The sequence below is a fragment of the Equus asinus genome, chromosome 16 (genome assembly GCF_041296235.1).
Source record: "Equus asinus isolate D_3611 breed Donkey chromosome 16, EquAss-T2T_v2, whole genome shotgun sequence".
Classification (NCBI taxonomy): domain Eukaryota; kingdom Metazoa; phylum Chordata; class Mammalia; order Perissodactyla; family Equidae; genus Equus; species Equus asinus.
In genome coordinates, this window is record NC_091805.1 from 34,899,327 (window position 1) to 34,915,818 (window position 16,492).

Here is a 16,492-nt window from a genome sequence, read left to right on the forward strand (position 1 = left end):
CTCCTTGCTTGTCTGTTTTCCTTCCTCTCCTGTAAGAGGGCAGGTCACAGTGCCTGATACTTAAAAGTGCTTTTAGGCACTGGCCCGGTGGTACAGCGGTTAAGTTCGCACGCTCTGCTTCGGTGGCCCTGGGTTTGCTGGCTCGGATCCCGGGTGCGGACATGGCACTGCTTGGCAAGCCGTGCTGTGGCCGGTGTCCCACATACAAAGTAGAGGAAGATGGGTACGAATGTGAGCTCAGGGCCAGTCTTCCTCAGCAAAAAAAAGAGGAGGATTGGTGGCAGATGTTAGCTCAGGGCTAATCTTCCTCAAAAAAAAGTAAATAAATAAAAAAGTGTTTTTAGTAAATATTTGAATGAATAAGTTAAGACTAAATCCCTTAAGATCCAGGGGATTCCCACCTCTGTTTCTCAGACCACAGGAGGGAGCATTATGAGGCACAGGGTGGATGTCAAGGTGGGGAGGAGGAATGGGGCAGATGACACCCGGTGTGCTCGATCTCTCAATGAAATCGAGGAGTGAAGCAGTGAGAGGAAAGTGCCCTCAAGCAATCTAGAGTTGAGCTAATTAGCTATTGAAGGGCAGATTAAAAAGTGACAGATTATGTATAGGAGAGTTTTAATGATGAAAACAAAGCTTTTTATTTTTTTCTTCCACTTCTAATGGCTTCCATAATTTGAAAGCTTTTGGTAAAACACAGTTGTATTTTTTAGAAATGGGTAATTGTTTTAGTCAGTCTGGTCTGCTCTAACACAGTACCACAGACTGAGTGCTTATAAACAGCAGAAATATATTTCTCACGGTTCTGGAGGCTGGCCCAGGGTCCAGCCTGGTCAGGTTCTGGCGAGGGCCCTCTTTGGGGGTGCAGACTGCTGACTTCTCCTTGTGTCCTCACATAGTGGAAGGAGGGCAAGAAAGATCTCTGGGGTCTGTTTTATAAGGGCACTAATTCCATTCATGAGTGCTCAACCCTCATGATCTGTTACCTCCAAAGGCCCCACCTCCTACTACGTCACACTGGGGTTAGGATTTCAATATATGAATTTTAGGAGAACAGCAACCTTCAGTCTATTGTGCTGCTGATGATAATAGTAATCATTCTGCCTAAGCTCTGAGCAAAGTGGTTGAGTATATGCCTTGGAGGCAGAGACACTGGGTTTGAAGGCTCATTCTGCTCCTTACTGTCTATAGCAAGCATAGTAACTTGGACAAGTTACTTCTCCTCCTTGAACCTCAGTTTCCTTTTCTGTAAAATGGCTTTAGGGCTCTCTTGAGGATTAAATGAGGTAATGCGTTTATCACTGTGCCTGGTGTAGTACCTGGTTTTTGTTTTTCTCAGTGTTGTTAGTACTGTTACTAATAAGAAATAAGAATTATCCACAAGGATATGCTAAATATGAATAGGAAGTATTTCTTCTAATGGTCACATATTTAGTAGGAGTGAGTAGCTCTACAGGTACATAATAAGCTATAAAAATAGAAGAAAAGATTCTGACAGAGATTTGGGAAAGTATCAGACATTTAAACTGAGCTTTTAAACATAGATAAGGGTTTGGGAATGGAGGAGGGGAGGTTAGGCACAGATATACCCTACGGAAAGCCCTGGAAAGGATGTCGTATCTAAAATAACTTTAGAAGTTCTCTGTGGTAGGAGCACAGTGTCTGTGGTGAGAGAGGGGCCAGTAACGGTGATGGGATTACTGAGGCACTTTTCCTGGAGACAGTGAGGGCTCATTAAATTTCTTTTCTAAATAAGAAAAGTGTTTGCAGGGCCAAGCCCCGTGGCCGAGTGGTTCAGTTCACACGCTCCGCGTCGGCAGCCCAGGGTTTCGCAGGCTCGGATCCTGGGCGCGGACATGGCACCACTCATCAAGCTATGCTGAGGTGGCGTCCCACATGGCAGAACTGGAAGGACCTACAACTAGAATATACAGCTATGTACTGGGGGACCTTGGGAAGAAGAAGAAGAAGAAGGAAAAAGGTTGGCAACAGATGTTAGCTCAGGGCCAATTTAAAAAAAAAGTGTCTGCAATTTTTTTTTGTTATTTTGAAAAATACCACACGCACCTGGAAATTGTAATGCTCTAACATTTGTAGAATTGTAGTGCCAGTCAGTAAGTCCAATGGAGGATATAACTATTTAAGCAGTTTAAGTGAAAAATGTATATTAATTTTTATGCTTGTGATATTATCCATTCAGAAGTCAAGGGAGATGTATTTCCATTTCACTACACAGATGACCCTTGTTGTCCTTGTCAATTTAGATGAAAATGTTGGAAAAGGAGGAAAGAATAAATTCTTCCTTTAAGCAAAATTATATTTCTAGCTTATAATGGCCTGGGTAATTAATTTGTTTCCTGAGAACTAGAATTTTTAAATAATTAAGATCAGAATGGAAGGAAAGATAGTAAGAAAGTTATTATTACTTAACATAGAATTAAATCAAAGTTATTAAAGTTATAGCTTGTTTTTCCAGATTGTTTTTATTTAAATATTTGAAAACATAAATATGTTAACATGGTTTAAAAATTTTAAAAATATATAAGAAGGTTTACAGTGAAAATGCCCTTTCCCATCCTTATCCTCATCTGTCTAGTCCTTTCCGAATAACTTCTAGTATTCCAATAACTTCTGTTTATTCCATATCCTTCTAGAATTTCTTTTTTTTTAAGAAGCATTTTATTTTATTTAATTTTTTAAAAAAGATTGGCCCTGAGCTAACATCTGTTGCCAGTCTTTTTTTTTCTTCTCCCCAAAGCCCCCGAGTACATAGTCGTATATTCTAGTTGTAGGTCCTTCTGGTTCTGCTGCGTGGGACGCTGCCTCAGCATGGCTTGATGAGCAGTGCTAGGTCTGCGCCCCGGATCCGAAGCGTGAAACCCTGGGCTGCCAAAGCAGAGCACATGAACTTAACCACTTGACCATGGGGCTGGCCCCTAGAATTTCTTTATGCACATATAAAAAATAAAGATACACGTTTTTATTTTTCCTATTTTTATCACAAAATAGCTTAGTATATATGCTATTCTGCACGTTAATTTTTTTCACTTACCTCATCTTAGGTATCTTTTTCTATCGGTACATAGAGAGCTTCCTTCCTTATTCTGTCTTATTTCTGTGTAATGTACAAGAATGCATTTAACTGGCCTCTAACAAGTAGAAATTTAGATTGTTTCCTATCATTTTAATTGCAGTTTTTTAATTCATATGGTCTCAAGTGTGTTTTAGAGGAAAGAAACTGAGACAATACTATGGGAAAATTATAGTATTGTTGTTAGAGATAAAGAGATTTTAGTAATCCGTTTGCATAAAGATACTCATTATATGAAACAAAATGCTAAGTGCAAGTATGAGGCCTTTGTGCCTTGCTTTGGGAACCTATTTCCTACTAAAAGTTTGACCTTGAGTGTAACTCTGAGTTGTGTCTTTCTGATAACTCAGACATCAAAGAGTTTTGTTTACATTAAGTTGCATTTCTAAATCCAGACTTTTCATAAGCTATGCATTTGAAGCAAAAAATATCACAAATTAGTGTGTATAATTTAGTGAAAAACTTAGTTGAATACCACTAGTTGGCTGGAATTTGACTAAAGAAACTGAATTTTTTTCCCCGACGCTAGGATCAGATGTGAGTTGATTTTAGTCCACAGCCCAGGCCGACTAAGGCTAATGCAATAGCGTCAAGAATCATCTTCATCCTAGTTCTGGTCAGCCCTCACTGCCTTGGCCTTCACTTAGAATCTGGATTCTGTCATCCACTAGGTTTTTTACACCGTTTGCTGTTAAATGACACCTTTATTTTTGTTGTCTAGATTTTTATTTAATCTGCTGCTGCATTAACACTTTCATTTAAAAAACAGGAAGTCTTAAAGGAACTTCCTTTTAAGTGTAATTGTCTTTTTGTTTAAAATTTTTTAAAAATGAAGACTATTTTGAAGGCTGTTGAGGTGTGGTTGGCATCTTTATGTACTATCTTCACTGAAATGCCCATGTTCTCTTTTGTGCTATATATTTTTAGTGTGTTTCTAATAAGGGAGTTTTAAGGCTACTATGAATTTAAATAATGCTGTTCTTCAAGATTTATTCATTCAACAAACATTTATCTGAGCAGTCTCTTCTGGAAAGCCTTTCCTCATTTTTCCAGAGAGGCTTAGCAGGTCCTTTGCCTAGAATTCCCTGTTACATTTTGTGTATTACGTTTTGTTCATACACCATTACATTTGCTATGTATACCATTAAAGCATATGTCTTCTATTGCAATTATGTGTTTGAACGGCTGACTTACCACCAAGTATGTCTGACTCTTCTCTTGAAGGCCGAGATTGGGCTCTTTTCTTGTGTGCCAGGGAATACATACATTAATTTATTTATTGCTTTTTCTGTGCCAGTCACTGTAAAAGTCTTATGGATCTAAAGATGATTTAGGACAACTAGGTACCTGCTCCAGGGAACTCGCTATATGACTTGTAAATGCGTAGGTACGTAAAACAACTATACTGCTTTATTAGAGTTAGGAGATTGGTATTTTAGGAGTACTGAGGAAAGAGGTTTAACCGGGGAACTGCGAATTGGAGGAGATGTTAGAGGTAGGCCCCGTGAATGCATTTCATGTTAGGATGAAAACTGGAGAATAACAATCCAGGTGCTGATATTAGGTGCTGTGAGTTTTCATTTGTTTGGTACAGATTGTCTTTTATAATGGTAGCTTCGGTAGAATGCTGTATAATACAGTGTTTGCAGTGTAGGTACATTATTATAACCAAAAAAGATATCTGATTAAGTTTTTCTATTTGGATTCATCTTAAAAAATTTTTTAATTATAGTTTTCTATTAACCTAGTTAAAAATTCTCTAAAGATGAGGCAAATTAAAAGAAAAAGAGTTGGGTAGCTTTATTTCCTTTTCTTCTTTTCTTCCAGTTTTATTGAAATATAACTGATATACAACACAGGTTTAAAGTGTACAGCACAGTGCCTTGACACATACATTGCGAAATGATTACCACAGTAAGTTTAGTTAACATCTGTCACCTCATATAGTTAGAAAAAATTTTTTGTTTTCCTTAGGATGTGAACTTTTAGGATCTACTCTTCTATCATCTTTCAGATGCATCTTACAGCAGTGTTAACTGAGTCATCATGTTGTGCATTACATCCTAGTACTTATTGCTCTGTTAACTGGAAGTTTGTCCATTTTGACCACTTCCACCCAATTCCGCCACCCCCTGCTCCCATTTACTGACTATCCTGGATTACATTAAGTATAGTAGACTTTAGAGATAGTTGAATTTCTGGCTTGGTGTGACACTCAAGAAGTGTTTATTCTGATGTTACTGTTTGTAAGTCAGTATTAGGGTGTTCCGATTTAATTGTAAAGTAGCGTCAAAAACTATACTTTTTACTTGTACTAAGGATAGCCGGCGTGTTTCTCAAGAATGACTTTAGCTGAAAACTAGAGGAATAGGGTATTTTTCACCTACTTTAATTCTTTGAGTCCATCTATCTTTAGTGGTGGCTTAGCAGTTGGCCTTCAAGGAACAACGGGCCTTTCAGTTCTGGGGTCAGAGTCAGCAGCATTTGAATTGGCAAGCCTGGTACGAATCTTTTTAGATTCTCTTCCTTTCAGTGTACTAGTAAATTTATAGTCTATGCTATTGGCCAATCATTCTACAAAGTCCTATTAATCACAGCTGTCTAAGGCCCCATAAGACCACCAACCCTGAGTGGAATTCCCAGACAGTTTTCTTGGCACTCAACGGCAGTGGTTTTCAAATGTACATTCTTGGGTCTTCATAAAAACAGCATTTGTGAAAACTATAAGTCTCACAAAACATTGCAAAGGTAATCAAGCTAAATAGCACAAATCTTTTAGGTCTCTTTTGTGCTTTTTAATTTCATTTTGCGTTTACTTTTTTGTTTATCGATCCACATGTATCAGTTTGGTAAGTTTTTTGTATTGATGATGATTCATAAATGTGCTCAAAGCATATTTTTCAATGACATATAAAATTAAATGCAGAATAAAACTATACAGAAAATAAATAATATCCAGGGTCCCAGTTTTGAAGACAGAAAGCTTGACATGAAAAATAGTGACTGGGTGCAGAGGTGAGGTGAGGGTAGCGGGCTGCGCTGACATCCAGTGGATAACGCTGGATGAGCTGGATGTCTTATCTTCAGTTGTTAGTTTAGGGTTATTTTTTTGGTGGGTCTCTTCCTGGATAGGTCCATGAATGCATTTTTGTGTAGCTATTTTATTTTAGCTTGGAGAAGAGGCTAGAACTCAGATCAGTGTTTCCCAAAGTTATGTTGGTTCTCAAACTTGGTTTTAAAAAGTCTGGGAAGCTTTAAAAAATATTGATGCCTGGGTTCTACTCCTGGAAATTCTGATATGATTGGTCTGGGGTGAAATCTGGGTATTGGGATTTTTAAAAACTACCGACTTGATTACAATATGCTGCCAAGGTTGAGAGCTACTGCTCTATAATATCTACCATGGCATAAAAAAAGATTCAGTGATCAAATACATTTAGAACTCTCAGGAGATTTGTAAAGTACATTCTCATTTTAAAGATTCTGAATGGTTCTTAGTCACAAAATAACCTGTTTAACTTGGTTTAACCCAGAATTTTCCGAAGTACTTCATCGCAAATCCTTTCCCACTCCCCTCAATTTCTGTGAACACCCGGCAGAACTCATGTTCTCCAACACTCTAGAGCACGTTTCCTGATCCACACATGTGTGGGACAAAATAGATCTTTTGGGATTAGAATAATATGCTGCCATTTGTGGAACTGTTTTTGTGCTGTTTCCTGAGAGTCTTGGAAATAAACGCCTTATCAGATAGTGCTATTTTATTTAATAGGAACAGGAATATGCAAGTTTTCTTTCGGAGCAGATATGAGGGCAGAAAACCTTCCTTAAGAGAGGACCCATAAACCTCCCACTGGCCTTCCTTTAACGACACTTGTCATTAAAATGAATCCATACTGTTTGTATTAAGGGAGGGGTTTGTTGTGTTTGGGGGATGACCCTTAGTGATATCCCCGTTGCTGAGCGGTGTCTTAATGGGAAATCTGTGAAGCAGTTGCTCTGGATCATCTGGGCATGCCCGAACTTGTAGCGCTCTTAACAAAGGCTCAGAGGGGTCCACCACTTAGAACTTGGCATTAATCTGCCTTCCTTCTTCTTAAGCAAAGTAAACATGTGCTGTGGATGTTAGATGTAATTATAAAGTATATCTCTTTACATAAAACATTGAACTGGTATTTGTTAGTTTAAATATGATATTATGATTTTTGTCAAAGTTTATTTAGCAGTTAACTTTGTACTTCAAAGGGAAAGTTCTCCTTACTGTTTTTCTCTTGAGTATCAAAAATATAGAAGCAGAACTTATTTTATGCTCTCTTAAGACTTCCCTTTCATTCGCAGCTTTTCTTTGTGGTGGTACCTCTCTGCTTCCCATGGATCTTCAATAAACCTTTGCTTTCGATGCCTGGTATGATGGGAAAGAATCTGTGTTAGTTTTGAATAGTGAGGATGTGCCAGTTCCCTGAGTGTTGAAAACAGATGGACATAGATAGCTTATCCACTCCAAACGTTGACTCCATTCGCAACAGCTGGAGCATATTGAGTAACGTGGACCACCATGAAAAGCAGACGCTTTATCAGCTTTCTCTTGTTAAAGCGGTAAATAAGCGCCACTATACAGGATCTGAGAACAGAAACAACTGTCAGGGTCTTTATATCCATTAAATATGTGTGAGGAGGTGAGTTACATCTGTTCTTTTTTTGGAACATGGCATTGCTTAAGTGGTTTGAGTTGTGAAAATTGGCTCAGACTACTTTTTTGGTTATTCCTATTTTTATGGTCCCAGATCAGTATTACCAAACTTTTTGTACTCTTTATAGTACATTTCCAATAGCCAGCCTTAGGTGATAAAGGTGGTTTGGAATAAGAGACAGTCATTTACATTAACGAACATAGTTATTTTGTGGAATGCCTATTAGGTGAAGCTCTTATTTTCAATACCTGAGTCAAAGACAATTTACTATTATTTTTATCTTTAAAGCAAAACTAATGTGATTAAATGAGTAGCACTTAGGTGTTGATAAAAGGCTCAGAACACAGCCCTTGGTCTTAATTCTGGTGCCTGTTACTGCTGGTTCTAGACAGATTCCATTCTGCTGACTTTATGTGACCTTTTAAACCATGACTTAGAAATGAATTTTCACATATCTCTGTTTCTTTAGATGAGCAAAGTGATTAGTGTATCGCTTTATGTTCAGTCTGAAGAGCAGGTGATCCCGTGTTCCATTTTTTGTTAAGTACTGGTTGTGCTCAGCTTTTGGTCCTACCCATGAAGCCAGCTGATTTTGCTCTTTCATGAGTGGGAGATAGCTCTGTTCTCCCCACTAATTCTTCTCTTGTAGACCTCGATGATATAAGCAGTCAGCTCTTTCTTTTCCCTGGATCTGGTACATATATGGCATGGATTTGTTCAGATTCTGGAAGCCAGGCGTACTTTGGACAATTGTGTAAAGTATTTTGGGGCATTGTCTAGTTCCCAGGTATCCAAACAATATAGTCTAGGACTGAACTGTCTTATATAGTAGCTATTAGCTACATGTGCTGTTGAGCACTTGAAATTTGTTTAGTGTAAACTTAAATAGACCGTAACTTTAAAATACACATTGGATTTCAAAGATTTATTTAAGAAAAAAGGTAAAGTATCTTATTTATAAATATGTTGATTACATGCTGAAATGATACTATTTCAGATATAGTGGACTAAACAAAATATATTATTAAAATTAATGTAATTTCCTTTTACTTTATTTCAGTATGGTTATTTGAAAATTTAAAATTATACTTGGCTCTCTTCTGTGGCTGGCATTATATTTCCATTGGACAGCAATGATCTAGATTATATTTTTGTTACTGTACATAGTTTATGATTAAAGATTGTTTTATGTAACTTTTGCTTTCAAAGGTCAGTAGTTCCCAGCCATTAGAGTTGTTCAGGCTAAAGTCAAATGATCTCCTGGTAAAGATCATTCATTCATTCATTCATTCATTCAACATCTACAACGTAGTGATATACCCAAAACTGTACTAGACTCTGGACATCCAGATGTAAAGGACACATTCGCTGTCCTTAAGAAGCTCATGATCTTGTGGTGCTTGTGTAGATGGGATTCAGTTCAGTGCTTAGAAGGTGCTTAGATGACCTTTGAGATCCTTTCCAATCCATTGCTTTGCAGATATTTGCATACCTCCTAACTACTTGCTATCCAGAGAATTTATAGAGAATCATCTATGTAGATCATAGTCCTTCCCAATATTTCTTAGTCCATTTACCTTTGGCTCTTTTTTCTTCTTTAATGTGGTCTCCACATTGTAAACACTGGCTGTGCCTCCGTTCTTCTTTCTTTTCTCATTTCGAACAACTTCATTACCAGAAATGCTTTCTTATTGTTTTGTGTAAATATGTTCTTTCATCTCTGGTTTCATCTTCTCATTATTAGTGTTTACAAGGTTGCTTCATTCTGAGTGATTTCTTAGATTCTTAGGTTACAAACAGTGGTGTGTTGGTAAACTGGCTCTCTTAAGTAAAAAGTGTTTACTGATTTCTGTGGTGTAAAGTTTCCCACCAATGCTGATTTGGGATCCCAAAATTTCTGAATATTTAACAATTGACTCTTGAGAGCCTGTAGAAAGACAGCTCTAGGACAACAGTGAATCAAGCCCTTTCTCTTTGTATCTAATTGAGGATGTTGATTCTAGTTTTCTTAATTTTTCTTCTGCTGCATCTCTGCAAAATAAATGCAAAAGCATAAAAATAAACAAAAAAACTGCATCTGTTCCATCTACTTAAATATTCATTCATTTAGTTTTTCGTTCAAGAAATATTTATTGAGTTCTAATCCCTCCCAGGGACTTGGAATAGTTATATGGATTTTTATAATCACTTCATAATAGCTTTATGGATCAGTTGCCTTTATGCCGCAAGTCACATTTAGAAAGAATTATCAGGATGGATGCAGTTTAGATGGTCAAGCATGGGGTTGAGCTCAGTTTGTGTTTAGATGTCTATAGACAGCTGTCGGCTGTAACGTTAGTCTTCTGTATTGGGGATTAGGGACACATTATTTATTCTTCAGCAGAGATGAATGATTAGAAACCTTGGGTGTTTGGGGTGTTACCTTATCTCCTGAATGAAGAGCAGCCTTGTCTTTACCTGTTTAGGAGAGGAATGCAATCCATGGTAAAATCATCATGACAGATAAGAGTAAGAGCTGTAGTTTTCCCAGGCAGCCAGGGGTGTGCAAACGTTTTCCTTCTGTTGAAGTCTATGGGATTTCAGTGGTCCTCTATGAGAGAGGTGGAAAAATACATGTCCTCTTAGTCAACTCAGTACATATTTGGCTGGATAAATATGAATGAATGAATGAATGCATGGATCAATGAGTGAAAAAGCAAACCAGGAGTTAAGTAAACAACTGGGAACTGTAACTACAATAAAAACTGTGGGAGTTTAAAACTTTGTAGCACATTGCTATAGTGATTTAAATTCCGAAAGCTCTTTGTAGCCTCTCGAAAAGGGGTTAAAATAAAAAATGATGTTTAATACCACTTGACAAAGGAAGAGAAAACTACTTTGAGCTTTTAGCTCTATTCAATTAGTACTCTGGGAAAGAGAGCAAAAGAAAATGGTCTTAAATGGACAGAAGGAATTTTGGGTTAATGCAAAGAAAGCTTTTCTTGCTAGTGAGGATTGAGGTGTTAGGTTATTGAGTTAACAAAAGTGGCCACAGAATATTATAGAAAATTTTCTTGAGATGAGCTCCTAAGCTCCTTTAGTTAATTTGAATGTTTGCTTACAAACGTTTATTGAGTATCTATTTTGTGCCAGGCACTGTATTAGATATTAGGGACACAATGGTGAGTGAAAAATGTATAGATCCTGCCTTCTTCCAGACTATTCCAGAGAGGCAGGCAGAGAATCAAATAAGCACACCAGGATATAATGTCAAACTGTGGTTAAGTCCAATGGAAAAAAAAAGTTAGGGAGCTGGTCTAGCCAGGGTGGAGATAGAGGTTTTTCCTCTGAGACGAGTGATCTTTGAGCTGAGATCTGAAGCGTGAGTAGGGTAACCCAGGCTAAGGTGAGCAGGAGAACATGTGACCAGCAGGAGCAAAGGTTCTGTGGTGAGAGCAGAGTGCCCCATCTGAGCAGCTCAGAGCAGGCCGTTGTGATTTGCCTTTTGAAAATACCACTGGCTTCCGTGAGGAAAACTGATTAGGAAAGCTAGGAGTGGATGTGGGAAGGCTGCTGCAGTAGTCTACGTGATAGGGAGCACTGGAAGTGGAGAGGAGTGAATGCATTCAAGAAACATTTGAGAGGGAAAAACAATGGGACGTAGTGTCAGATGGATAAGGGGAATGAGAGAGGTGGAGGGACTTCCGGGTTCTAGCTTGAGCAATTGTGGAAGCTGTGACTTTTACCCAGATAGGGAGTGCTGGAGGCAGATTATTGTTATTGTTTTGGGGTGGTGGCAGGTTCAAGAGATTCTTACACAGTGAGTTTGTGATGCCTTAAGACGCCCAAGTGGAAATGTCATGCATGTGGTTGGCTATACCATTTTTGAATTTTTAGGAGTTTGTGCTAGAGTGATAAATTTGAGGGTCATTGGCAGATGGATGGTAATTTATGCAGATGGGATTGTGTAGGGCAGTGATTCTCAAAAATGTGCTTCCTCCTACCAGCAGCATCAACACCACCTGGGAACTTAGTAGAAACACAGATTCTCAGGCCGGGCCCCAGACCTGTTGAATCAGAAACTTGGGTGGGGCCCAGCCTTCTGTATTTTAAGGAAGCATCCAGGTGATGCTGGTGCATGCTAGAGTTTGAGAACCCTGGTCTAGGAGAGTGTGGAGTGAGAAGAATTGGAGTCTGGAATTAAACTTTGGGGGCTCTAACTTTTAAAGATCGGGCGGTGAAGGATGACTTTGCAAAGGAGACTGGGAAGGGGAGTGTTTAGAGAGGTCGAAGAAGAATCCAGGAAGCAGGTGAAGAGAGTATTCAAAGGAGGGAGTTACTTGCTGCTGACGTAGTCAATAAAATGATGGTTGTGAAATGTCGCCTGGGCTTAGAATAAGCAAATCCAGAGAGACAGAAAATAGATTCGTGATTTCCAGGGCCTGAGGGTAGGGTGGGGAAGGGAAAATGGGGCGTTACTGCAAATAAGTATAGAGTTTCTTTTGGGGGGGATAAAAATGTTTTGGAATCAGTGGTGATGTGAATTGTGAATGTACTAAAAATCACAACATCATGAATATAGGAAAATCACTGAATTGTACACTTCAAAAAGGCTAAAATGGTGAATTTTCTCTCATTTAAGAAAACGTCCCCTGGGCTTAGCACAGTGGAGATCATTGGTGACCTTGGTGAGGAGTGTTCATGGCATGGATGAGGGTGGAAACAGAACAGAGGAGGTTAGGATGTGAGAGGAGAGAAAATGGAAGCAGGAAGATGAGTAATTCTTTAGCGAAGTCTTGTTTTAAAGAGGAGGCCAAAGAGAGGGTGGTGATTGAAGGCAGTTGTAGAGTCAAGAACGTTTTGGATGGTTTTCTTTAAAATAGATGGTAGAGACCTGAAAATGTTTAAATTCTGCTGGGAAGGACCCAGGAGAGAGATATGGAGAGGAAAGAGATCATCAATTGTACTGAATAATGATATAATTTCAGAGTGGGAAGGGATTTTTGAGGTGTTTTCCTAACCTTGACTTCCGTTTCATGTAACAATGCAGGTGAAAAATATTCCTCACAAGCCATCATTCAATTCAAACATTGTATGGGGTAGGTATCTTGCTGCCTTCCAGGGCCAACCATTCCATTTTCTGATGGTTCTAACAATATTGGGTGGTTGAGGAAAATCACTTGGGAAAACTGATTTATAAAATGGGAGGTAATGTTACTTTTAGAGAGTAAAATATCTCAGCTTCTTTTTTGGGGGGGGGAAGATTGGCCCTGAGCTAACATCTGTGCCCATCTTCCTCCACTTTATATGTGGGTCACCTGCCACAGCATGGCTTGATAAGCGGTGTGTAGGTCTGCGCCGGGGATCTGAACTGCCCAACCCCGTGCCACCAAAGCAGAGCGTGCAAATTGAACTGCTCTGCCGCTGGGCCAGCCCCTCTCAGCTTCTTAAATGGACTTTCAGTCTCATTTTGGTCATTTCCTCACTCTCACGTCCAGAAGAACCCAGTGCTGCCAATACCTGATCCTTTTGAGAATTATCTGGTATTAATTGTGTAGAGTCTCTGATTTTTTTCACTGTCAGCTTTGTATTCAGTTTTCTTGGTGTTCTAACTTTTTTGCTGCTTATCTATCTGATTTCCAGCTTTCAGAATTTTATTGCTATTGTCTTCTCTCTCATTCTCCCTGACCTTGTTGGATTCCATTTTTAAAAAGCCTTTTAAAGTTCTCTTTTTAGTGGGGTTTTGGTAGATGAACGGGTTCAGTCTGCCACCTTTACTTTCTTTCTCTTTTTTTTTCCTCCTAAAGAGTATATTACATGTTTTTGGGTTCCTTCACTTTTACAGTTACTCTCTTGTGACTGTGTATGAGCCACATGTAATAAGCCGTTTGTCTCTTGCCCAGTGTGGGGCAGGTTTGGGGAACCTGTTGGCTTCACGTGGATGTCATGAGGATTAAATGCACCAATGCATTGAAATTGCCCGGCCTAGTAGGTGTTCAAAAAGGTGTGGGATCTTCTTTCTTCGGTCCTGAGGATGTGACTTAATTTTATTCCATGCCTTGTTATATTTCAATTTGTAAACTTCTGCCTGACTTCCCAGCTTGCTGTGACTGCTTTGTGCCCAAATCCTGTCAGATGGCATGTTAACTCTCCCTCGAAGATCTTCCGGTCTTCAGCGTTGGTCACCAAGTCACCACAGCTGTCTTTTCAGTCATTGGTAAAAATTTTGGCTATAGGAGGAGATATCACGACAGTCTCACTGTACTTAGCAGATGGTCAGAAAGACTGGGTCTGGAGCTTTCCTGATAACTTGTATCTGTGAATTTGTTTAGCTGAGTCTAGGTGTGGGAAGATACACTTGGGGGAATAAAGAGCACTTCCAATTCTAATGTTTTTTTACTCTTTTTAAATACAAAGATGGGTTTTTTCTTTTCCTTTTTTGTTTTTTACTAAAGCAGCAGTTTTTAATCTAGGGTCTGTAGAATGAAATTTGGATGACAAAAATTATATCTTTATTTTCACTAACCTTATAATTTATGAGATTGTATTCAATTATAAGGGTTGGAAATAAACTATTAGAAGTATTAGTAATATAAATGACTTTGTCACAGTAGAAATCATAGAGATTTTTATATCCCATTACAGTTGTTTCCTATATCTTATTATTTATGTTCATTCCTTCTTCAAAATTATAGTAATTATCAGACCGCCTACTAGATATTGTTATATAAATAAAAACTGCATAATAAGGTATTATAAATTTGCTTTTTTAATATTTTGATAACTTTACTTAAATTTAATGGAATAGGTCTTCTATTATTCCTGTGTATTCTATTTTATGCATTTAAAAACATTATTCTGAGAAAAAGAGTTCATAGGCTTCACCAGATTGCTTGCAGGGGTCCAGGGCACACAAAAGATTCTGAACCCTTGTCCCAAAAAGACCAGTGCCTACAAAGGCATGTGTAGTGATTTATATAAACTGATATTTTGTCTTAGCTCCCCAGCTGCTCCTTTCTCTGAGTTAGTCCATTGAAATTTGCTTCTTCATATATGGTTTACATCTTTACAAGATATTTGAAAAAGGAGCTATTTTGTTTTTCACTGACCCGTGAGTTCAGATGGCATTAAAAGAAGAACTCTTGAAATCAGGCTTAAATATCTAGACTAACTCTTCCTATTTATATAGGGCAACTTTGAAGTTTCAGGACTTAAGAAACATTTCTGTTAAGCTGCTTTGCTAACTTACTATTTTTATATTAGCTTATCAGGATGCTGAAACTCAGTGACGTTGATGTTACCTTTTTAATTCATGGCTTTGCAGCCGTAGTTCAACTTACCTTGGACAGTTATGATATAAAACTTGGTTTCATGTTAGTTATACGTTAAAGGCCTTAAAACTAATTTTCTCCCCATGGAACGTCTTCTGGCACCCTCCCCCAAGCTGTCCCTGGACCGACTTGGTGTGGTGCATTGGACTTTGTCATTGACAGGTGCCTGACAGCTCTGGGCCTTTGGTTCAGCAGTGGGGCCTCTGCAGGGAGACTGAGAGCCTTGAGGTCAAGTTTCTTGCCTTGGCCACCTTGGAACATTGCTAGTGTTAGAGCTCCAGTGCCAGTTCTTGCTTAACTGACCTGAACTTGATACTCTAGTTTTAAGTTGCCTAAAGCAGGTCTGCTAAGTTGTTCTAAAAACTTAAATAAAGTATGAAGCACTCAATTTTCAGCGCAGTAGGTTCCCACTCCTTTGGTAGAACACTTCATGGTGTGTTGGAAGCTCTTATGGATCCTGAGGAGATTGGAAGCATGACTGCATTTTTCTTAGTTTGTTGGGGGGAGGGGTATGGGAGTGGTGGCATTTAATCCATGAAAATAACTGCTGGTTTCTGTTGACCTGCGTACCTTGTCCCACTTTTCTTTTACGCTTCTGTTTACCATATTCCTCTGTCAGAATACCTTTCTCGATGATGAATGTTTTACTTAATGAAACAGCTCGGTTCACTGTTAATTAATAATAATAATAATAAAATATTAATGAGTCATAATATTTATTAAGTGCTTCCTATGTGCTGGGCACTACATGAAGGACTTGACGTATTTTTTAATGACTCTGACAACAGTCCTATGAATGTTAGCTACTATCAGTAATTTCATTTCCCAGATGAGGAAACCGACTTGTAGAGGGAAAGAAAATAACTTGCTCCAGGTCCCAGCCAGTATGTGGCAGAGGTGGACTTTGAACCAAGGCAGCCTCACTGCAGAGTTCAGGCTCTTAAATCTGCTTTCTTATTAATTCTGCCTGTTGGATTAAAGCAACTTCAGAAGTGCTTCAGTTAAGCTGCGGGAGTAGTTAACGAGTAGGAGCTGATATGTTACATCAGTTTATCGTGTTGACAGCTGTGAAGCCAAACTGGCATGTCTCCCTCTGACTTGGGTATTTTATTATTTGGATATTCTAGATGCAAGTTTTTAATGTGAAGTTTTTTCTGTTTGTAGGGATGCTTCCTTTGGAAATTGCTCTTACAACCTCACCATCCTCGACTGTTTGCAGGGAATCAGAAAGGTAATACAGTTCTCCTTGCTGTAGCTGACCCACTAGTTTAAAAATATGAAAAAGAAATAATATCAACATCTTGTTTGTTGCTGGAAAGAAGAGAGGGGAGCCAGTAAGCAGAAGGCTTTCCACTTCTTGAACAATGATGGATCTGTAGAATACAAACTACAGGGCAAAC

General features: G+C 38.6%; 1 protein-coding gene across 20 annotated transcripts in view; it reads left to right on the plus strand.

Moving 5' to 3' along the window:
- The window catches only part of CDC14A (cell division cycle 14A), a 158,729-nt gene that overhangs the window by 59,195 nt on the left and 83,042 nt on the right, over positions 1-16,492 (plus strand). For all 20 annotated transcript variants that reach the window (XR_011494866.1, XM_014851496.3, XM_070486923.1 and 17 more), the window contains one exon: positions 16,257-16,323. Coding sequence is in view for 17 of the 20 variants with exons in the window: in XM_014851496.3 (XP_014706982.1) it covers positions 16,257-16,323 (67 nt within the window). In the remaining 3 variants the exon portion in view is untranslated. The remainder of the gene's footprint in view (positions 1-16,256; positions 16,324-16,492) is intronic.